General features: G+C 41.6%; 10 protein-coding genes, 2 non-coding genes and 1 further gene across 12 annotated transcripts, besides 2 other annotated features; 8 read left to right on the top strand and 5 right to left on the bottom strand.

The window, feature by feature from the left end:
* Positions 1–755: 755 nt before the first annotated feature.
* LOT5 (Lot5p) lies at positions 756–1,718 on the bottom strand (the record flags this gene model as incomplete). The annotated part of the gene is made up of 1 exon (XM_003645501.1): positions 756–1,718. The coding sequence occupies one exon, from the start codon at positions 1,716–1,718 to the stop codon at positions 756–758; it is 963 nt and encodes a 320-aa protein (XP_003645549.1).
* A 437-nt stretch (positions 1,719–2,155) lies between these two features.
* Positions 2,156–3,523, bottom strand: SPE1 (ornithine decarboxylase SPE1; the record flags this gene model as incomplete). Its single annotated transcript, XM_003645500.1, has 1 exon — positions 2,156–3,523. The coding sequence occupies one exon, from the start codon at positions 3,521–3,523 to the stop codon at positions 2,156–2,158; it is 1,368 nt and encodes a 455-aa protein (XP_003645548.1).
* A 673-nt stretch (positions 3,524–4,196) lies between these two features.
* ASH1 (DNA-binding transcription repressor ASH1) lies at positions 4,197–5,729 on the bottom strand (the record flags this gene model as incomplete). Its single annotated transcript, XM_003645499.1, has 1 exon — positions 4,197–5,729. One exon carries the CDS (start codon positions 5,727–5,729, stop codon positions 4,197–4,199), a length of 1,533 nt encoding a protein of 510 aa, XP_003645547.1.
* A 1,497-nt stretch (positions 5,730–7,226) lies between these two features.
* Positions 7,227–7,760, top strand: MTR2 (Mtr2p; the record flags this gene model as incomplete). The annotated part of the gene is made up of 1 exon (XM_003645498.1): positions 7,227–7,760. The coding sequence occupies one exon, from the start codon at positions 7,227–7,229 to the stop codon at positions 7,758–7,760; it is 534 nt and encodes a 177-aa protein (XP_003645546.1).
* A 1,034-nt stretch (positions 7,761–8,794) lies between these two features.
* Positions 8,795–9,223, top strand: Ecym_3234 (uncharacterized protein; the record flags this gene model as incomplete). Its single annotated transcript, XM_003645497.1, has 1 exon — positions 8,795–9,223. One exon carries the CDS (start codon positions 8,795–8,797, stop codon positions 9,221–9,223), a length of 429 nt encoding a protein of 142 aa, XP_003645545.1.
* Positions 9,224–9,715: 492 nt separating this feature from the next.
* FAT3 (Fat3p) lies at positions 9,716–11,710 on the top strand (the record flags this gene model as incomplete). Its single annotated transcript, XM_003645496.1, has 1 exon — positions 9,716–11,710. The coding sequence occupies one exon, from the start codon at positions 9,716–9,718 to the stop codon at positions 11,708–11,710; it is 1,995 nt and encodes a 664-aa protein (XP_003645544.1).
* Positions 11,711–12,694: 984 nt separating this feature from the next.
* On the top strand, positions 12,695–15,139 carry PXA2 (ATP-binding cassette long-chain fatty acid transporter PXA2; the record flags this gene model as incomplete). The annotated part of the gene is made up of 1 exon (XM_003645495.1): positions 12,695–15,139. One exon carries the CDS (start codon positions 12,695–12,697, stop codon positions 15,137–15,139), a length of 2,445 nt encoding a protein of 814 aa, XP_003645543.1.
* Positions 15,140–15,384: 245 nt separating this feature from the next.
* Positions 15,385–16,953, top strand: VPS36 (ESCRT-II subunit protein VPS36; the record flags this gene model as incomplete). The annotated part of the gene is made up of 1 exon (XM_003645494.1): positions 15,385–16,953. One exon carries the CDS (start codon positions 15,385–15,387, stop codon positions 16,951–16,953), a length of 1,569 nt encoding a protein of 522 aa, XP_003645542.1.
* A 138-nt stretch (positions 16,954–17,091) lies between these two features.
* Ecym_3230 lies at positions 17,092–18,181 on the bottom strand (the record flags this gene model as incomplete).
* Positions 18,182–19,144: 963 nt separating this feature from the next.
* Ecym_3229 lies at positions 19,145–19,227 on the top strand. The gene has a single exon. It is a non-coding gene; the product is annotated as a tRNA-Leu (tRNA).
* Positions 19,228–19,437: 210 nt separating this feature from the next.
* Ecym_3228 (uncharacterized protein) lies at positions 19,438–20,076 on the top strand (the record flags this gene model as incomplete). Its single annotated transcript, XM_003645493.1, has 1 exon — positions 19,438–20,076. The coding sequence occupies one exon, from the start codon at positions 19,438–19,440 to the stop codon at positions 20,074–20,076; it is 639 nt and encodes a 212-aa protein (XP_003645541.1).
* Positions 20,077–20,149: 73 nt separating this feature from the next.
* Positions 20,150–20,324: a sequence feature (soloLTR fragment).
* A 137-nt stretch (positions 20,325–20,461) lies between these two features.
* Positions 20,462–20,747: a sequence feature (soloLTR fragment).
* A 144-nt stretch (positions 20,748–20,891) lies between these two features.
* Positions 20,892–20,983, top strand: Ecym_3227. Its single transcript is given in 2 exon segments — positions 20,892–20,928; positions 20,948–20,983. It is a non-coding gene; the product is annotated as a tRNA-Phe (tRNA).
* A 72-nt stretch (positions 20,984–21,055) lies between these two features.
* Positions 21,056–21,751, bottom strand: PCL5 (Pcl5p; the record flags this gene model as incomplete). The annotated part of the gene is made up of 1 exon (XM_003645492.1): positions 21,056–21,751. One exon carries the CDS (start codon positions 21,749–21,751, stop codon positions 21,056–21,058), a length of 696 nt encoding a protein of 231 aa, XP_003645540.1.
* Between the last annotated feature and the right edge of the window lie 440 nt (positions 21,752–22,191).

Here is a 22,191-nt window from a genome sequence, read left to right as displayed (position 1 = left end):
ATTGTCCACGTGAAAAATCCCAACCAAAAACAGGAACTCGGAACGCTAATAGCGGCACCGGTGGGAACCTGATGGGAGCAGAATACAGTGTATCGCATCGTATTAGGATGAATCAATCAAGTGCAAATGGGTTGAGGAAAGCGGAAATGCGGTCATTTTAATTGTTATAAGTAAACATACCTTAAAAGTCTGTTGTTTATATGATATGTTTTCCTGAGTGTCAAAAAGAGGTGGATAAAATATAAACAGGAAGTTTTCCACAGGAAAAAAAGAGAAAGGAAAGTCCAATAAAGCTTGTTAAAGGCGAATATTAGTCTATCTATGTCCTTGATCGAGATTTGGTTATTTTACTTGGGTGAAGGTAAGGGTATGAAGTGATGTGTATATATAGTCTTGTGTATAGGATGATATGTATGAGTTTTATTTTTGGGAAGAGTGTTGGGTATTTTCTTTGATTTTTGGTTGGGAAGTATAAAAGCTTGGCGCGCGCAGCGTATATAGACTGGTAACGCCGTTGGCATACTCTTTGGTTAAAATGATAACGGTGGGTCAAAGTTGTTGGGATGAAAGCATTGTTGGATTTTTTAAGAGCAAGGATGTATGAATACAGTATTATGTAGCAGCAGCAGCAGCTGTATGGCAGTAGTAGCGGTATGGTAGTTAGTAGCAGAAGTATTAATTATCGGTGGGAGTTAGGATAAACGTGATATATATATAACTAGAGCTGCGGAAAAGGCGCATGATAAGGTATTTTCTTAGCGATCCCTGGGCCTTTTGTCCAAGGTATGGTAGTGATAGTGCATACTATCATCATCGTCAGATCGAATTTTTTTTTTTCCCGCGATCTGAAGACCAGTGTCGAATTGCAAAGACATGCTAGCATCTGTTCCGTCGTTTGATAGCGATGAGATGGTGACATCGTCATCGAGATCATCGGCATTTCCACGGTTTGCATAGGCGGATGCAAACGCTGATGGATCGTTAGCGAGGTTAGCAAGACCCGTGTATATGTGCAGGGGGTTTTCGTCAATGTTGACTTGGTTTTCGTCTTGGATGGAATTGGTGTTGCGATTAGTACTGGTATGTTCATCCTCTTCATCGTCATCCTCTATTAGATAGAAATCCATGCAGTTGGCTATCGCCTTGTTACAATTTGTGACCATGGTGTCACCTCTGTTGAGGCCGAAACCTCTAAATATGAATAGCTGTTCCATGTCGTCGTTGTAATGCCTATCGTAATTGGCATATTTTGGTCGCAGCACTAGTTCCACGCTAGACATGGTATACAGTTCTGACGCAGCTGTATTTGGGAAGAAGTGGTTCACAACATCATCACGTTGAACTGTTATGACGAGCTCGAGCCGGTGACCTTCCGGGAGATTTGGGTCATCAGTTTCTTTCACCGCGTGATAAACCACACATTGATATGGGATCTGGAGCCCACAGTTCAACGAACTTAACCATATTACAATGCAAGTGTTTAGGATGAACAATTCGGCAGCCTCGGAATTCTTGTAGCATTCCGTGTGAAATAGACCAAATAAAAAATCGCGTCCTCCGCCGTACAATATTGGCAGCTCGTTCTGTTGAAGCAAATGAACACCCTTCAGCCGAGGCTGCGTTTGTTGATAATGCACATATGGTATGACATTTTCCACAGTAGGTTTTGTGGCCACTATCTCACAGCCAACATTGTTGCGGCAAGCTAGATGAGCCATGCTTTTATCGCAATATTTAACGCAAAAAGCTGTGAATATTCAAAAGGTCACTTTTTTTATTTTTTTATTTTATCTTAAAATTTCACCAAATCTTGAGCCTCGACCAACTGGAGCTGAGCTAGAAAAGCCGTTTAGTTGAAAAAAATGTATTTCATAATTCTGCTGCATCATAACTTCTTATTTTGTTATATATATATATATATATATATAGGGTTAAAATAATAGATGTTGAAATTAGATCAAAAACATTAGATAGCGGTCAAAAAGATTACGTAGGAAAGAATGGAGGTCAAGCATCAGCGGCACATATCAACACATAAAATAAGGGCAATGGAGAGGCCTCTTCAATGGTCCTCTCCTTGATTTTAATTAGGTTATATGACAGTCAACAAAAAAACTTTTCTTTTCCTCTGACTTGCGACATTTGTGTAAGTCTATTATTTGTCTGACTGTATATAGATGACTTCGACGCACTGGTCGAAACCATTAAAAGATGTTGCAGCACTTGACGTATAAGCTCCTAGATTAGGAAAATAGATCCAATCTCCAACAATCAAGTCGTATTTCGTGTAGTATTCTTCAGTAATGCAATCTAAGCCATCACACGTAGGACCCCAGATTGAGACGCGGTTAGAACATTCGGCTGTCCTGGTTTTGGAAGTGGAATTGAAATCCATGTAATGGTAGTCACCAGCGTGGTATAAAATTCTGGCTTGGGGAGCTTGGTGATCGAACAAGATGCAGTTCATGTTTGCATATACACCGTCATTAATATATATCATGGATTCTTTTTCGAATTGTTGTCTTTTTGCAATGACGTGGGATGCTAAAGTAAATGCCGTGGCAGCCAAGAACCGTCCAGGCTCAGCAATTATTTCTACACCACATTCATGTGGGAAGTATTCATCTAAAGCTGTATTCAACGCAATGCTTGAGTTATAGAATGTTTCAAACTGGAAACCTCCGCCAACATCTAGTATTCTCAATGGGGGGAGACCAAAACGATCAGCAGCACGGTCAAAAACATAGCGAGCATCTTTCACCGCTTTAAAGATGCATGATAAATCAGAAGCCCCAGATCCAACATGGAAACAAACACCTACTAGATTTAACTTCAGTTCTTTGACCTTTAACAATAAGGAATCGACGTCCGAAAGTGCACAACCATATTTATTAGAAAGCCTACATTGCGCAGTAGAGTCATCAGTCGATATCCTTAAAAATAGTTCGGATTCTGGATGGAACCTGGCAATTTTGTGTAACTCCTCTGTATTGTCAAATGTAGACTTCCTCACACCCTTAGAAGCAGCAAATCTGATAAACGAAGATGCTTTACACGGATTAGCATATATAATTCTTTGTGGATCAACTCCCAAGTTCAAAACCTTCTCAATCTCAGACTTAGACGCACAATCAAAGTTCACCGAAAGCGACGCTAGCTTACGCAATATCTTCACATCAGGGTTACACTTCACCGCGTAGAATGGCTGTATCCTAGGTAACTGCCGTCTCCAGTACCTGTGCAATCTTTCAATCTCGCTCAAATCACAAACGAAAAAAGAATTTTCCTCGCCCGCATCGCATGAATCCTTATTAATAAGTTCCACATGGCTCTTCAAAGCTTCAAATATTTGATGATGAGCCTGTTCATGAGGCCTAAACAGCTCAACACCCTGATCACCAGCCCCTATAGTATCTACCTGTTCCGAATCAAATCTTGGCGAAGACCTTCTCCCGCACTCAACTCCAACTTGTCTTACAGTTTCAACCGCAATAAAGGAACCTTCAATACCCTCAATCAACATTACTAGCCTAGTTGACCACAATACTGACCTTATCCAGCTCTTGATGGTTGACAATTACCAAAAAAGGGGGTGGCCATTTATATCCCAGCTGACTAGTACATGTTAAAAACTTGAAAATTTTCAGAGATTTAAAAACGGAATTCATGCGTCAAAGTCAGATAGATTACAAAAGATAAAAGAAATCAAGATTTATCTAAGCGAGCGCAACCTCGAGGATCACCACACCTAAAATGGAATGCATTTACCAATTTTAGAAATAATGACTTATACGAAATATATACAACCGAATCACAAATATTACAATTTGCAGCCAAGAAGTTAATATGGCTTGCTCGAAGGCAATAAATCGTTAGAGGGTTCCATTTTTTTTAAAAAAAGGCAGTACTGTACATACATATTTGAATGTACATCCTTTATCATTGTTTATGAGTGAAAAGAGATCAAAACAAAAATAAAGCCACAAACTGTGTTGTTGTTGCAATTCTCAATGTTGTACAATTGTAGTAGTTACATTTAAAAGGGGTTGGTGACACTGCAATGAGTTTAGAATTTTTTTAGTTGTTCGCTGTGTGTGACAGACTCATCTAGACGTTGTAGCGAACAGGATGCCAGATCTTAAAAAATGCTAACTCTGATTGAGTGCCATTTAGACTAGGGGTATAATAAGTATAGATCATTCTTGGGTAGTTACAATATTTCCGCAGAAAAGACAAGACAGGCCGTTTATGACATAACCATCCTCCGACGTTCCTGTCGTAAGTGGATTGGTTTTCATTAATGTCAGTTCACCCTTGCTTGGAATCTTACGGCAGGCTGCGTTTAGGCATCTTGTGTGGGTCTTTTTGTACCTCAATCCACATGAATTGCACAGCTGGTCTTGTTTCTTATCCGACCAGGATGGCCTCCAACATGGAGAATCTGTGCAGTGGCATGAGAGACATTTACGGACATAGGACTTTCTGCCGGGGGATTTCAGCGACGATGTAGGGGACCGCCTAACAGATGTAGTACGTGATAATTCTGAAGACGCGGTATGGGTATCTGATGACTGAAAGTTTAGTGGCGTCATTGACGTCGCTTTTGTATCTGTTTTTATTATCTGATGGACTCGGTGCAGTTTGTCGGCGGCATTTTGGGGTGTCATAGATTCTGATACATGCAACGTGTCACTGGGAAAGCTGTCGATACGTTTCGAGTTCGCTGTTGGAGAAATTGATTGTTTTATTTTCCGCTGGTCGGGCTGCTCTTCTGTACCTGGTGGTAGTGTATTACCATTTGGTACTGTTGTGTGATGTGGTGGGGATGAAGGTCTCGAATTACCCGCCTTAGATATTTTCGTTATCCTTCCGGCAGAGGTGTTGTGGCTGCTACTTACATTACCTGGGCTCACCGAACTTCGGGTTTCCAAAAGCTTTTTGAGCTCTCGAGCTTGACAGCTATTCGACTTTTTATGTGTGGATGCAGAGAGCCTTTTTTTCCGAATTGTTTGAACCAATTTCTCACTGACAGCGGGATTAAATTTATTATATTCTATGCCAATAGGTTGGTCATTTCTGGGGCTAACCGGAGGAGTAATAACGATGTTTTCGTTTACTGAGCTATTTGATAGTTGGTAAAATTGGTCTTTCGGCGATAAAACTGAAGAAACATAAGCCGTATTGGCAAGAATATGTAAGCCTTGATGTCTGGCAGGGTTCATGCTGGCAACTTCGTCTTCAATTTGTTTGTACTGTTGGTAAGTCGACTTTCTGCACCAACTGATGAGGTTTTGTCTCCAGAATTGGGTACGTTCTGACGTGTCCGGGTATTTGCGCGAATGATTCTGGATATTTGGATTCGGTAATAATTTTAAATTCTTTAAAGTAGGTAACATAACATTCATAGCAGCAATTGAGTTGTTCTCATTCGTTGAAGATGGATTAAAAGTCATTGAAGACGCTGAATATGGATTAATGCCTGGGAATTGAGATTTAGGTGAGTTGTTTGGTGTAATAGCAGGCAGGCCCTTTGGTGATGACGGTGCAGTCATAGACTTGTTATTGTAGACGTTGAAAAAGTACGGTGACTCTTGAGCAGATAGAAAAGAATGTTTACTAGTTTGAAGGGAAGGTAGTAGTAATTCATCAAAAGACCACTTCCTCTTAATCTCTGAACTGCTGGAATCTGAATCAGTTTCAGTGAGGGATATTGTGGGTGAAATATCCATCATGATAATAATAATAGTAATAATAGTAGTAATAATAATAATAATAGTAATAATAATAATAATAATAATAATAAAGAGCGACTGACTTGATGAAAGAAATGCTAGGGTAACTAGGGTTTTGTGTGAAAAAAAATCTAGCAGGGGCTTTTCAAAAATAAATTGGGACTAGAAAAATGCAATTAGAGTTTTGATTCAAATACCAGATCAGATCAACCTTTATGATATAGCAGGTTCCCAAAAAGGACCCGTGTTGATGAGTTTTATACCTATATTTATACTAAAACAGAAATTAAGGAAGCATTAATACTGGAAAAAATATGTTATGCTCCTATTTTGGTTCTATCATTGTGCTTAAGTTGTGTTTATTTTATTGCTTAACTATAGTAACCATCTTTGTAGGCTTATCGGAAGCAACTTTTGGTCAATCAATTAGGCTGCATCTGTGCATGATTTTAATCATCACCCTCTTGTGCTCGAAGACATGAAACTTTCCCGGACAATATGAAAAGATTTTGGGGAAACAAACAAGCCACCGATATAAACTTTAGTATGTTATTTTTTTGCTGGGTAAATAAACAACTGTATATCTGTATAGATAAATATTATTGTTGTTGCTGATGCTGCTGATGCTTTAGAACAGATTAGCCGTTTTATTTTCTTTAGGGTTTAGACTTCTCGGTGCTAGCGCCGCGCCGCATGGCTGGTTCACGCCACAAGCAGTGAAACATCGGAGATCCACACTCACCAACCAAGCTGGACGACTACATCCGGTAATTAATATCCAGAACAACAAACCAGTCTCGTTATTTTCGTTTTAGTTAAAGATATGCATTAAACCTAATATGGAAGAATCTGTTTTTTTTAGAAGCACTTGTTTATTACTGGTTATTACCTATTATTTTGTATTATCTTTCCCACGTCATACATAAAAACAAACCTACATGGCTTGACCTGGCACCAAGCACCAGAACTGCTATCTAAAATAAAAATTGTCAGCATATCTGACATGATATAAACATGCGATATAATAAGATACTTTTCTTTCCAGTATGCACTAATTTTTAAACCCTCTTTCCCCGCCGTTGCAGTCATTGCAAATAATTGATTACGTAAAGATGCAAGATTAGATTTCCGTTTCACGTACATCGGTACTTGATTTGTTAATCCTCGAGGAAACGACACTCAGAAAAAATATCGCTGGTGCCAGCCATCTCTCTAAATACATTTCTTTACCCGCCCAATTGGAAATCCTCCTCTTCATTACGGTTTTCTCTAACTCTCTTTCTCTTAAATACTTTAACTACTTACTCTCCACATCTTTTCGAAAAATCCCCCCCTCATCTTTACCCATTTTGCACGAAATTTTGAAATTTGAAATTTTTTACACAAATCCAAATTACGAAAGATAACCTATTTTCGTGTGACGATGATGCCACACATAGCAAATACCACCAATTTATTGGAAGAGTAATTCAGAAAAGGAATAGCATTTCAGATATGAACTCGTCCAACAACCAGTCCCAGATCGTAGAGACATTCATCAAGAAGCTGCTGGCACATCTTGACGAATGTGAAGTTGAAAAGTTACAGCAATTCTTGCAACTTTTTAAACAACAGGATTGCAAGATCATCGTTAACGCCCAACCTTTTGCACAACCGACAACTTTTCTACAGATTTGGCAACAGCAAGTTGTTGCAACACAACATTCTCTTACTTCACTAGACTATCATGTTATACCGGGAACTGGTACCTTGATGTGCAATGTGAACTGTAAAGTCCGTTTTGACGAGAGCGGTAAAGATAAAATGTACAATGATGCAATAATCACAGCTCTTGGCTCAGCATCAGCACCGTCCAATCCATCAAAACCTGCTGCAACTAGAAACAGACGTCTGTGGGGAACATACTATGGTGTATCCTTACAAGTCATTGTTGACGATGCCATATTCAGAAACAACTTCTTAGGTGTCATATCTGGCTATAACTACAACACCGTCTACAAACCAGATGACTCGCTGATCATCATCTAACGGTCTCCTCCCCCTACACCCCTCCCATTTGGAGGTGGAACCCAACTAACGTAATGTGCATCATAAATGCCCTTTTCTCAACGATATATAAACAACCTTTTTCTATACTTTCCATATACATATCCCATCCCATCCCAGCCAGTATCCACCAGTCATTGCTGCTATGCTACGCCGTTGCCCCATTGCATCGGTCAGCGCTGGTGCTGCTAGCCTCCATATTGTACCCGTACACCACACCATCGCATCTTCTCCACCCCGTGTACAGTGATATTATAACCCCACCTGCGATGCTGTGGAAAATGATTAGTCCAACAAAAAGTGCAATCCAGTTTCGGAATTACAAGTCTATGACATGCGTACACCACAGCGATATGTCCTGCGGGTTTTCACTGGGAACGACTGCTTTTACTAATTGTTCGAGCAGGGCCCCAGCCATTGCTTGCACTTCTGTATGAAGCTCTCCTCGATAAATAGGCCTATTTGCAGATCGTCAACCAACAATACACTGCGGAATGACGAGGGAGGGGAAAGAATCCAGACATGCACAACTTGGCGTATCATACTTCTGGCAGAGAAGGCAAAAAAGCAAACACAAGCTTTCCAACAGATTTCAAATGCCGATTGATGAACCCTTGTAGGATACACTGCCACGTCTGAGGGACTGCAAAAAAGGCGTGGAATGAATTCAAAGGTTTTTATTGTTCCTCTACACTGACACACAGTTAACCTCGGGGGGTTGTTTTTTCCCAACAGCGCACTGAAACCCTGGTTGCAGAAGGGAAAGCGTCAGAAAGTTCATTCATCCGTCCAGCTCGATACCTCAATCTCGAGGTGTTTTTTTTGCCTTGACAGCAACAAATCTTAAGTTTACGTTGTTCTTATTGTTCTCTCACCTCTTCCCTCTGACCCGCACTGGCAATCGTCCCTAGACTGTCTGCGTGCGGTGAAGGAATACTGCAGAAGCAAGCAGCTGTCTCCCAGACAGGGAAGTGGTTGGTGGAGGGGTCCGTCTACGTGTGGTTTGTGTAACTCAAATGACCATTTTTATTTTCGTAGGAAGGGATTACCGTTTGCCGTCTCTACTGGTCGATGTTCCTCGTTACGAGAGATTAACGCCAAACAGGCTGCGTAAGATGATTGCTATATATGCTTTTCTCCACTTTATGGGGGGAAGTAGCAGGCCGGACGGAACGGTCATCGGAGTCATCGTTTGTTTCGTCACTGTAGCCACAAATGCGAGGTTTATGTGGATACGTCTCCTTGGTGGATTCAGACCGAGCTTGTTCCGTTCAACCTTCCAGGAAAGTTCCCCAGTTTTCGTTGGTGCCCACTCTGTTCGGCATTTCACTAATTTAGAGGTACGGAAAAACCACCTCGAACAAAAACGCCATACGTTTCCGTCCACTCATGCACGCGATAATAGAGGAAAACACAAATATAGAGCAGTGAATTCTGCTTTATAGTAATGATAAACCGAATACCTGCAGTTGTATCTCCGTGTGTACGAATTTTCATTTCCTTGTTTAAGCGATCCAGCTCTTCATAGATACCGCGGGAGGAGATGGAGCAAAACCGTGAAATTTTTACTGAGGTGGGGGTTAGTTTGAAATCCCAAAGGCATGATGCTGACCATCCTGCGAAGACATTATACGGAGAAGAAGCCCTTTTGCTTGTTATTGGAGGAAGCAGGTAAAAAAGAATTATGGGCAATGTTGGAGAGCAAAATTGCCGTCTTAATTTTTCTCTTGGTAGGTTGAGCTCCAACATATCAATTTATAAATACCACAGGGTAGTAACAGTAACGGAAGTAATGGTGGTCCGATTCGCGTTCGAGCTTGGGAGATTGCTATATAAAAAGGTTTTTCTGCTTGAACGCTTGCTAACACTGGCTTCTTGTTTTCAAAAGCAGACTTAGTAATTAAGTGTTTTTGGTGAAGGAAAGATAAATCAGAAAGATGAGGGCCGGCAACATTGGGAAAGGAGTTGCAGTGGTGGGGTCTTTTTTAGCCCTGCTCGCTATCGTTTTGACGATCGTTGCTATGAGTGGTCTTACACAGGACCGTGCACCAGTGAACAAGATATATATGGGCGAGGCAGATATATCGGCAATCAAGGTCGCCAAGGTTCTCCCCCAGGCGGACTCAATTCTTCAGTTTATGGGTATCGCCATGACTTCAGGTAAAGTTAAAGATGAACAAATTTTTGGTGCTCTCAAGGGTATCGCTCACACAGCAGCCTTGCAACCATTATTACTGCTATTGGCTGATACGGGGAATTTGACCGGTACTTTAAAGGCTCTCAACGAATTGACGCCGATGGCTTCCACGGGTAATCCCGACGATACTGCTGAGTTGCGCGGGATGTATAGTATGTTGCAGAGTTCCACTAATGTGACCGGCACCATGAACGCTTTATCGAGCTTGGTAAAAGGCACTTTGGCGGCGAGCCCCGAAACCAATAGCAATACTGCACAGGCCAGGGGGTATTTGCAGACGTTGTTGCTCGATTCGAGGAGCCCCGTAGATACTGTTGGGGGCATGCTCGCCTTGGCTAAGTTGACTGAGGAAGATAAGGAGAAGTTGGTGGGCACGTTCGGCTTGCTGCGTAACTCTAACGACTTGAATGCTACATTAGCTGATTTGAAGACGTTGCTGGATGCAGATATCTCTGAATCCCTCAAGAATAGTACTTTCAGTCAGTTGTCACAGAACATCAGTAACGCACAGACCATTATTCAGCGTCTGTCCGAGATTGACGGGGAAGATGCTGACGCGTTGAATGCTTTGGGAGACTTGTTGTCCCACTCGAAGGACCCCTCTTCTGATTTGGAGATTCTTCAAAATGTCGGAAACGTGACGGATACGGAGAGGACGTCCTTGGCCTCCCTGACCACCATCATTTCGAATGCAAACAACAGCACCTTGACGATCGCTACCGTCCTCACGCTATCGGCACAGACCACGCCGCAATCTGCGGCTCAGTTGGTTTACCTGCACCAGATCCTGGCCAATACGAATGACCAGGCTGGTTCTTTACACACCCTAAACGAGCTGCAAGGTGCCTCCACCAACCAAAAGAAGGCAGAGCTGATCCCATACTTGTTCGAACTGACTGACCACTCCTATAATGTCCTCCGGACCTTTGGCTCCCTGATCTCCCTGGCTGACTTTGCTGCTCAAAATCCAGAGCCTTTGGTCCCTGTGTTGGCTATTCTGGGTGCCGCTGCAGGGTCGGAGACCACCGAAATGAGTGTGGAAGCAATGCAGAAACTAAGTCCACAGATCTTAAGCTATTTCGACGTCCCTTCCAGGTTCAGACTCGGTATATTCGACTTGTGTACCATTAGAGTCAACGGAACTAGCAAAGGTTGCACCAGACAGGGAGGCGGTGTTCAAGGCTTCGATTACAGGAGCATCTTGTACAGAGAGCTTCTAAACTCAGACTTGGAACCCTTCGTTAAGGCCTTGGATATCAAAGCAGATGATCTTCACCTAGAGGGTAAGTTGCTAGAAAAGGAACCAATGTACCGCCCATCCGTGTCCGCCTGCCTGGCCTTTACCCTCATATCATTGGTCGTAAACTTTTTGCTCATCGTTTCGCTGCTCCTGCCAGGCAAGGGTCTGCGTATAATTCCTTGGTCCCAGGGATTGCTGGCCCTCCTCGCCGTTGGCGCTCTAGGTTTGGCTGCCAGTGTCGTGGCCATTGTTACCGCCATCATTAAAGAAGGCACTGCCTATGACGACTACGGCGTCGTCTACAGGACGGGCAGCAACTACGTAGGTCTAGCCTGGGGCGCCGTCGTAGTCGCTATCGTGAACATGCTCATCATCTGGTTCACGCTCTATCGCGCCGGCAAGCGCGAAGGCATCGTTAACATGGAAGAAGGGCGTGCTTCAACGTCTGATGAGGACCTAGAGAAGGACAGGGCTATAAGGGCTAGTCGTACTTGAAAGAAAATAAGTGCTGTATTAATTTTTAAAATCACCAGGAACCTTTATATATTCAGCTCGAGCACATAATAATAAAGTCTCATTTTTCCTGTTTTTTATTTGGTCTTCTTCCAACCCTGGCCGAATCCGCAGTCTTTCGGTTTACGAGCCCCGTCAGCAAATTACCCCATCTCACGCTGCAATGGTGTTGGCACCACTCGTCAGTTTCATGTTTTTGGGCCCTTTTACGTATGTTGTAATAAATAATTTAACTTCAGAAAGATAACTATACGTTTCGTTTCTGCATGGTTATATATTTACCGTATCTGCCACTAGCGTCGCGCGATCGACACGCTTTCCTCGCCGTGGTCGCATTAAAGCCGTAGATCACGTGACAACAACATCCGGGGACAAGGCCTTTATTCCCGAATCGCGCGTTACATAAGCAGCGGGCTGAAACCCTTTCCCGGTGCACGGGCGGTGCCGGTTGGAGAGAGCACGTGACCCCGGCCCTGCCCCCCGCAAACAAGCACAGCTTGAAGGCGGCCCCGGCTGGCTGCCTCAATGTAGCGCTCCAGAGGGTCTAGTCGGCAGGTTACTGGTGTTCCACTGTTTTGGTGTTTTGGCCTTGTGCTGCTCTCCAAGTTTTTTCGTGGTTGTGGTGGAGTTAATCTATAGCAAGCCGGGGGAGTCACAGGGAAAAGGAGGAGGGACCCTGGTTTGGAATGGGTAGCCGCGATATTTGCTAAAATTTGGATATATTAGTTTGGTTTGTTTAAAACCACATGTAGTGCTTCGTGCTGCTCACGTATGGCGATAGCGTCGACATAGCATCGGCATATAACAGAGATAGTACATAAGACACTACGGTGGGCGGAAAGAATACAGACAGCGGTTGTTTATAGGGTGTTTTACAGGTTAGTTTCGGATATTTATTATTTTTTTGAGTATTGGGTTAGGTTCGATTCAGATTAAGCGCGTCTGGGTTTATGATAGGATGCTAATATGTTGGAATTCTATAAGCTGCACAGGATTCGGATACTAAAGGCTTCATATCTGTTGCTGTTGTTGTTTACGGTGCAGAGTTTGGCTAGGGGGAAAGATTCATCTAGACAGAGGCCGAATGAGGAGCAGTCAGAAAAAAAGACGAGGCCGAGAGCCAGTAGTACGATCAGTTTTAAATTTATTCGGTCGTTGTATAATCCGGTGAATGAGGAGGCTAGTGAAGATGGGGAGGTGGAGGGGGATGGGTACAATTCCGAGGGTAGCGAGGGTAAGGCGGGGGGTGCGGCAGGGACCGGGGGCTCGAGCGCCAAAAGGAGACGGAATTTTCTTTTGAATCTGATACTCAGGGATCCGCGATGCTTGATGATTTTTTTGTTGCAGGGGATTTTGTTAGTTATTCGGACAATGTTGACGTTGCGGGTTGCTACGTTGGATGGGATCTTGGTGTCGAAGTTGGTGAAGGGGAAATATGCGGAGTTCATCAAGGTGTTGCTTGGTCAATGGATGACTCTTGGGGTTCCTGCAAGTATTGTGAACTCGCTATTGACGTATACTACCAGGCTTTGTGCTGTGACGATCAATAGGAAGATTAGTTATCATCTTTTGGATAAGTATCTTTCTTCGCATCATAGTTTTTACTCAGTGAATAACTTGCCAAACGTTAAGCAGGAGGCGCTCAGCGCGTCTGTGGGGTCGGCTGTTGCTACTAATCGCGGGGATGGGTTGGTCAAGAAGGACCATGGGACGTCGTCTTCCCAGATTTCGGATATTCCAGTGCAGTACTTGACCCGTGATGTGGGTGCGTTTTCGCACAATGCTTCCGTACTTTTGAATCAGCTGTTGAAACCGACGTTGGACTTAATTATGTGTTCATTTAAATTGGCGCAGAACTCCAAGAGCGGTATGATGGCTGAAGGTACCTTGATTTTGGGGTTGATTGTGCATTTTAGCAACTTATTTTTGAAGTTGATTCAGCCGAACTTTGTCGATTTGACTGTGGCAAGAACCTATTTTGAAGGTTACTTCAGGTCACTGCATTCGAAGTTGCATTCTAGTAATGAAGAAATTGCGCTGTTTAAGGGCCAGAATACGGAGCTTTGGAATTTGGACTTTTCTTACTATCATCTAGCTGTGTTTTTGGCTGGTGAGATTAAATCAAGGGCTTTGTACGATTTCTCAACCAGTTTTGTAGTCAAATATGTGTGGGGTGCTGCTGGTTTGGTGCTTTGTTCTATCCCAGTTTTCTTCCGTGCTGATCCTACTGAAGATGTCACTGCAGACTTTATCACAAACCGTAGATTATTGCTAACTGCGTCTTCATCTATCGGTAGATATGTAGAATTGAGGCGGAGTATCCAGCAATTAAAGGGTGAGTCGTTAAGATTGAATACATTCAATGACAGATTGGATGCAGGCAAGAAATTGTCCGAAAGTGGTAAAGATTTCTTGATTGAATATGATGACTCCAAGATCCAGTTTATGAACATTCCTCTAGTTACTCCAGCTCAGCAAGTGTTGATTCCAGAATTGAACTTTGAATTGAAGCATGGTAACCACTTGTTAATTATCGGTCCTAATGGGTGTGGTAAGTCGTCCTTATTTAGAGTTTTAGGTGGTTTGTGGCCTGTATTGAAGTCGTTTGCTAATCCGAATAAACCTACTAAACTCATCATGCCTCCTAGAAGAACTGAGAGCGGCGAGAGTGCCATTTACTACTTACCACAAAGAGCCTATATGGGTAATATGTCGACATTGAGAGAACAAGTTATCTATCCAGACAAGTTGGAACTATTTAAGGAGAAATATGAGGGAGACTTTGAGCGCGGAGACAAGGAATTGGCTGAAATTTTATCTGTTCTAGAGTTGGATGACTTAATAACTGAACATATGTCTATTATTATGGCCAAAAAAAGCAGCGAGGGGGGTGCTAATGAAACTACAGAAGTATCACTCACAGAGGCATTTGACATCGTCAGAAACTGGTCAGAAGAATTGTCTGTAGGTATACAGCAGCGCTTAGCCATGGCTAGAATGTATTATCATAAACCAAAGTTTGCTGTTTTGGATGAATGTACTTCCGCAGTATCACCAGAAATGGAACAGAAGATGTATACCCATGCGCAAAAATTAAACATTTCTCTAATTTCCGTGTGTCATCGGACCACTCTATGGCATTTCCACAACTTGTTACTAAAGTTTGATGGTAATGGTGGTTATAGTTTTGCTCCATTTAATCCAGAACAGAGGTTGAAGGATGAACAAAGGCTAACTGAGTTAAACAAACTGTTAGAACAAGATGTGCCCATTTGGAAAAAGAAATTGGATGAATTGGCAATCGCTAGAAAGTCTAATGTGCTTCGCAAATCGCAAACAAATTTGAAGTCTTTGCACCAAGCACAGTTAAAGCCATTAGTACCCGGTATTTCCCCAATGACTAGTACATAATTGAAGTAATTTTTAGGAGTGATTTCCTTCCTTTTTGTTATGTTTACTATTTAACTAATAGAAATCACCCTGTGTATCTAAATTTATATGTTGTTAGCGCATAGTTGGTGGGTGTTGGTTAATTCGTTTCACGTCCGCCCATTCCATTTTCCGGATTTTAAAATGGCACTTCAGAATGCGTTTTGAAGTTTCAGTCTTCGAAGCTTAACCGTTCACATATATTTAAAGCAATGTCGATTGAGTAAATGTATTTGGATTATTGGCATTACGCTGAAACGACCACATCAGCTCAACCTATATTACGTGAGAATGAGAAGGACATATATGTTGAACAAAATGTTGGGTTATACCATGGAAAATCAAAGATAATTACAAAGCAAAAAGGGAGGTGTTACTTGACGTCCCAAAGAATTATATATATAGATGACAAAGCACATTCAAAAGAGTCAGTTTGTTTAGAACTAGGTGATATCAAAGATTTGCAATATAATTCAAAGTTTCTCAAACGTTCTGCAAAGTTGGTTATCTTTCTAAAGTTGGAAGCCCCAGTAGATAAATTCGATATGGGATTGCATAAGGCTGGCAATAAAGCATCTTTAATCTCCAATAAAGTTACATGGACATGTCCTATATGTATGGTAACAAATGAGACCACTGGAGAGTTAAAAGACCCAATGCCACGATGTATAAACTGTGGCATTGCCGCTGATTATGATATGGTTGCTTCCACTGTTGTTGCAACAAATACTGACGAGCAAACTGCTAAACTCGATCAAGTAAATTCCTGTCCTGCCTGTACGTTTGTGAACCATCCTCAAATAAATAATTGTGAAATATGTGGAACTCGATTGCTAAAGTCAAACGTGATACAATACGCTGATGGTGGTATTTTTAAAGACTCTAGAATGAACATTGTTTTGGAAACAAATCCTGGTTTGAAAGAAGGCGATACCCCCTTCATTCAGTTGAGTTTCCGTAACTCAGATGGTTCGTTGTTTTTCCAGGCTATGTGTGGGGTTTTGGAAGACTTGGAAAGCGAGGCAAACAAGCTTTTGTACAACCAAAAATTAGTTTCTATTAATGGTGTAAATATACATCCAGATATCATCTCAGTTGGAGATAATTTTAACCAGATTGGTATCACAAGTTTAGAAAGAATTAAGGAGCAGCAGCTGTTGAAGAATGATATCTTGCTTAACAACGCACTAGGAGACTTGAATAACCTAATGGCATTGGCTAGTGACATAGAGCGTTTATATGAAGGAGCTAAAGGAGATAATAGTAAAAAAGATTCAATATTGCTTATAGATAGAGATAAGTTTCTTAACAAATCTACATTTCTAGATGAGATATCAAGGGAGATCCACCAACTCATAATGTCAGAATTCAAGGACCAGTTGAAGAAACAAGATGGAATTTTAATAAACATGGTAGACCTATACGCATTATATAACAAGTCTATGAGAATTGGCACGGGCTTTGTTTCACCTAGTGAGATGAGAGAAGCATGCGAAAGGTTTACCAAACTAGGATTAATGGATATAAGACTTGTCAGGATCAACGGAAGGGTGCTTTGTGTGTCATCGGATAATTCTTTTGAATTTATAAAAAAGAACATTGTAAGCATTGTAGAAGATGCTCCAGGCTCTGACCTTCTTCACTTGACTCAGATTTTAAATCAGACAAACTCCAACAATTGGGCTATCGGAATTATCATGGAAGTGTTGCAAAATTGCATAACAGAGGGAGAACTACTGATAGATGAACAAATCACAGGAATACATTACTATGTAAATGTAAATTGGAGGGTATAGTCAAGAAGGAATTGAATATCGCCTCCATAGGAAAGAAATTTCGTGACGTCAAATATAATCATTTTTTAAAGATTTTTATTAATGCTAAATCAAGAATTATTGATCGTTCCTTGCAATCAATAGTCATAGGCTCAACTATTAAACAACGACATTTTTTTGAGGAGACGTTCCCAAGTTATTTTCAGCGTTAGAGTTCATCAACCTTGGGAGCCCTTCAATTTGGCCAACCACGAATTCTTTTTCGTCCAATAAAGTAGAATCTTTCGTATCCAAACCGAAGGTTTCGAAAAACTTTAATAAGTTATCCCTATTCTTAATTAAAATATCCAGCACTGGTTTAGACTTCCTGGGGTTTGCAACCACAACTTTAAAAACATTAAAAGATTCTAATTGCAAGTTCTTTGAACGGTCGCTTAATAGTATCATATTCAATTTTAGATTCTCAGGCGAATTGATGTAACTATTCATAAGCTGACCGTATGCTCGATTAAGAATCATTGTGCGCAATAGCTTCACACTCTGTCTTTTGGTCACATAATTACCATGAGCCATTAAAATGTTGATTTTTTCAATGAATTTCTTTATATTAGTTTCTTGATTGAAGAATTCAGTAGCTACAAGTTTCGTCTGGGTGGTAAATAACTCTGATAATATCTGCAAACTTTCGGTGCTTACTTCAAAGGAACTCAGACGTGCAAATTCAAAAAAGTTCCAAAGTTGAGAATTTTTTTAATATTAATCTGCATAATTGTTCATATTTCATAGACTCCAAGATCATTCCACCTATCGTAAGAAATAGCTCAGTCCCATGTGGCTTGTTCAGCGCCAATTCGGAGATCCTTAGCATATACGCTATAATTTTGGGCTTTGTAACCAAATAATCAACTGTAGTAAACTTATTATCCTTTGATCGCCTCAAACATGTAGCGTATATCAATGCCACATCCTTCCTAGACTCGAAATCAAGCTCATGGAAGTGTAGCAAAAGATCATATAATAAATCCGATTCATATATTGCATAGTATAGCTCATCGATAGCCTCTCCAGTAGGCGTAGGATCAGTTTCGCCAAGAATGAAATCTTTAGTACCAGTTATGTACTTGGTACATTCATCCTGGATCTTCTTCCTATTATCGGAAACAGCAATTTCAAATCTTGCTAGTTGTTCAGTTAAATGTTTTACATAATCTCCAGGAGTCTTAGGACTCTTCTTCCACCAGAACGTCATTTGAAGCAGCTTAGGCTAATATATAATAAAACTCACTTATGAGACCTTTACACTGCTTATCAGCTATATGTCTTTCTAATCTGAGTAATTCTATGTTTTATCTGTTACAATTGGTGTCACAAAACTTCCATGTTGTAGACTCTAATAATATTAATTATGTCGCTTGTACAATTCGCAAGGCGACGAGACAATCTAATCACGTGCAAACAGTGAATAATCACTCCTGATATAGAACATATTAAGAAGGTTTTACCCATTATCACCGAATAGTATTACGCGACCCTACATCGTACATTTAATGCGTCTGATGATGTAATCGCTAGTTGACAGGAAGTTCACAAAAATAGCCATTACTGATGTGCAAGCTGGTCTGTTAAATTGCCGTTGTATCTGCAACGGCGATCACGTGACACATGAATACCAATCCGTATAGCAGAGATATAACGGATAAGTCATGCATATAAGTAGTATGAGAACCCCCATGGTGATGCAGGAGCAAGGGTTATATAGAGCGGCTCTGTTCACTGTATGTTGTTCATTCTGTAATGGTAGCCGTTCCTTCTACAGCAGTGTCGAGGGGGATCAGCTTAAAGTCTCGTGCTATCTTAAGCTTGAACCTCTCGTCACGTGCCAGTTAGTGCTTCGGTTGATGATCAGTTACTGCCTATATAGTCTCTAATCTAATCTAATCTAGCTAGTTTAGGTCTCCTTATATACTTTCTGTTGTCCTACCTGGGCTTACTTAAAGCAGTCATCGGTGGTTTCACGCTGATACATCATTGTGGGTTTCACGCTGGCATCCTCACAGTGACTATCAGCCTCATATCCGCCTGACAGCTCTGATACGCTGCTTCTTAGCTTGGTTGTCGCTGTCTCCTAGCTTCTCTTTTGATTTTACGGCATGTGCTGAGCAGTGCCATTGATATAGCATGTTTCGGCACAAAAAATCCGTGAAAAACGTAAGGAGGGTTGGCCGAGTGGTCTAAGGCGGCAGACTTAAGATCTGTTGGACGGTGTCCGCGCGGGTTCGAACCCCGCACCCTTCACCAATGTTTTGAAGTTTTTGCTTTCGATGTGCGAGATAGTCAGCTGAACTAGAGCTGATTATGATAAGCAGAAAATGGTGCTTTTCAGGCGTGTAATCCCCTTACGCTGGATCACCTTCATTTAAAATACTCACCGTCGATAAAACAGACGAGATTAAAATATGGAGAAGTAATCGATTCGTAGCATTTTTGTTGTTACTGGTGAAGTTGATGGCAGTCGCGAAGGCCGTTGATTTCGCCCTTTTAGATGTTGGTCTAGCGGGGTCATGGGCTCTTATGCAGCATTCATGTGATATGCATTATTTAACGCACGAATCTACGGATCAGTCATTTTGTTTATTGGGTAAAATCATGGCCCCAACCTATAGCGTGGTATTTTTGATACTGGGCTTGACAAGTCCGGAAATGGTGACACTAGCGCCAAGCATCTCGTTTCAACAGCATTCTAATGCACTATGTAACCATTTAGCCGAAACGGACTGTAAATTAAGTTGCGATCTTTCGCCAAAGTCTTCTAGAGATGGTACAGCGTTCAAGCCTAACTGTGAGGAAACGCCGCCGGGTACAGGCCCTGAACGCCATGGTAATGAAGAACTGCTGGTTTCTGTAACCCATGCCCGGGACAATCACGACGAGGCGGTCAGGTCCTACTTTACACAGTTCGATGATGAGCGGAAGCAAAACCTCGGATATGCGATAGCAGACAGTAGGGCGGCGAAAATGTGTGTGAACTGGCATAATGTTGACATCAGTTGGGACGAGCATAACGTATTTAGAGGTGAGGCGTGTTCAGACCAATATGGAGGTCTAGATAACCAGTGCTACATTTCTAACCAACTTTTGAATTGAATTATAATTGTATATGCTTCTTAGCTTGGTTATCGCTGTCTCCTAGCTTCTCTTTTGATTTTACAACAGACACTGTCGAGGGCCACTAGTTGGGGTCACGTGCTAGCTTGAACTTCTCGTCACGTGCCAACTAATACTTAGGTTGATGATCAGTTACTGTTTATATAGTCTCTAATGGGATCAATTACCCTCTAGTGTCCTAGGGGAAACTCCTAATCTAATCTAATCTAATCTAGCTAGCTGGGTCTCACACTGATACATCATTGTGGGTTTCACGCTGGCATCCTCACAGTGACTATCAGCCTCATATCCGCCTGACAGCTCTGATACGCTGCTTCTTAGCTTGGTTGTCGCTGTCCACTAGCTTCTCTTTTGATTTTACGACAATGTCGAGGGCCACTAGATGAGGTCACGTGCTAGCTTGAACTTCTCGTCACGTGCCAACTAATACTTAGGTTGATGATCAGTTACTGTTTATATAGTCTCTAATCTGGCTCAACTACCCTCTGGGGATCTAGCTGGACCTATATCTAATCTAATCTAGCTAGTTTGGGTCTTCTTATATAGTTTCTGTTGTCCTACTTAAGCTCTCTTGCTTACTTGCTATGCAGATTCCTAGCCGATAACAGCTCAGTGGTTATCTTGACACTTCTAACAACTCTGATTCGCTGCTTCTTTGTCTTGTTATCGTGACTATCAACATGCTCCTTAGCCTGACTATCATAACTATCGGGATGCTCTTTTGATTTTACGACAGACAACGATTGATATTGGTAGGTTGGGTACTTGCGTTGCGACGCACCCCTTGAAGTTTAGCGGATTTAGCTCAGTTGGGAGAGCGCCAGACTGAAGTTGACAGTTTGTTACTGTAATCTGGAGGTCCTGTGTTCGATCCACAGAATTCGCAATATTTTTGTTATGTTTGCCGTTAACTTCCATTACCCATGCATACATACATATATATAATAAATGCAGACATTTAATTTGTACATTTGCATAGTCTTTTGCTGGAGGAATTCCAGGTGCAAATGTCATTATCGCTTGTATTTGTATGTTCTTCAACTTTTTCTCTCAAACGCTTCGTGCTATCACTGCGATGCGATGAGGATAGTGTTTCGTAGTCTGTAAGCAATACGTTTTCGGTCCATGTACATAGTTCTTCAGTGTAAGTGTACAGTCTGTATTCAAGCTTACCCAGCGCCCAGCGCTCCATGATCGAGATATCTTTGGATGGCAAGCCCGTGATGTGGGACCAAGTCTTCATAGAGAAGGTTATGTCCTGGTTAAATTTATGTGCGATTATCAGGCAGCATAGGAACATTCTCTTTGAAGACCGTGCAAATTCAGGGATAGAAGATTGAGGCTCGATGTTTAACACGGATTGGTATAATTTGTGAAAATAGTATGTTGCCAGGAGCATGATGTTCCTGGAACATTTAGATCGTCGAAATATTTCTATGAGGAATGTAGCGATAAAACGCTTAGAATTGTTTATCTTTTCAGTAGAGAAATTGAATGTTAGTGCTGCGAGTAATTTGGATATCTGAAGAATGAGCACCATCGAAGAATTCTTTTGCAGTCTGCCAATTTTATGTAGCGAAACGAGAGACAACGATGGAAGTTTCGATGAGTTAGTGAACGGTGTCTGTTTTCCGCTTAAAAACACTTCTTGCATCACAAAACTATTCTTGGCTTGAACAGCGTTCCTTCAAACAACGGAATAGAAAGTGGGTATCTTAAATGGGTTTTATTTGTTTTAGAAATGAAAAACCTACGACCACCTCAAGTTGAGAGGTAAACTTTTGTAGTTGTGTCAAATACGTACCAGACACTTTCAATAGTAGTGGATGTTAAACTGACAACATAATAACCATCCTCTTGGGAGAATGTGCCATCAAAAACCAAACATGGCACCCTGAACAGACGACAGTGTAAAAACGCTCAATGATACAAAATAAAAACACAAAGATACAGTCTTAGGGGGGGGGGGACAGATAGCCAATAAATCTGAAGCCTTCGCTATAAAAGGCTGTGGGGATACCTTATCAGTTGGAAGTGATTAACGGCTATAGTATCGGCACGGCTGTGTCTTTCGTGTGAAGTAAAAACAAACAG

This window comes from Eremothecium cymbalariae, chromosome 3 (assembly GCF_000235365.1).
Source record: "Eremothecium cymbalariae DBVPG#7215 chromosome 3, complete sequence".
Lineage (NCBI taxonomy): Eukaryota > Fungi > Ascomycota > Saccharomycetes > Saccharomycetales > Saccharomycetaceae > Eremothecium > Eremothecium cymbalariae.
This window is presented reverse-complemented; position numbering and strand designations above follow the sequence as displayed.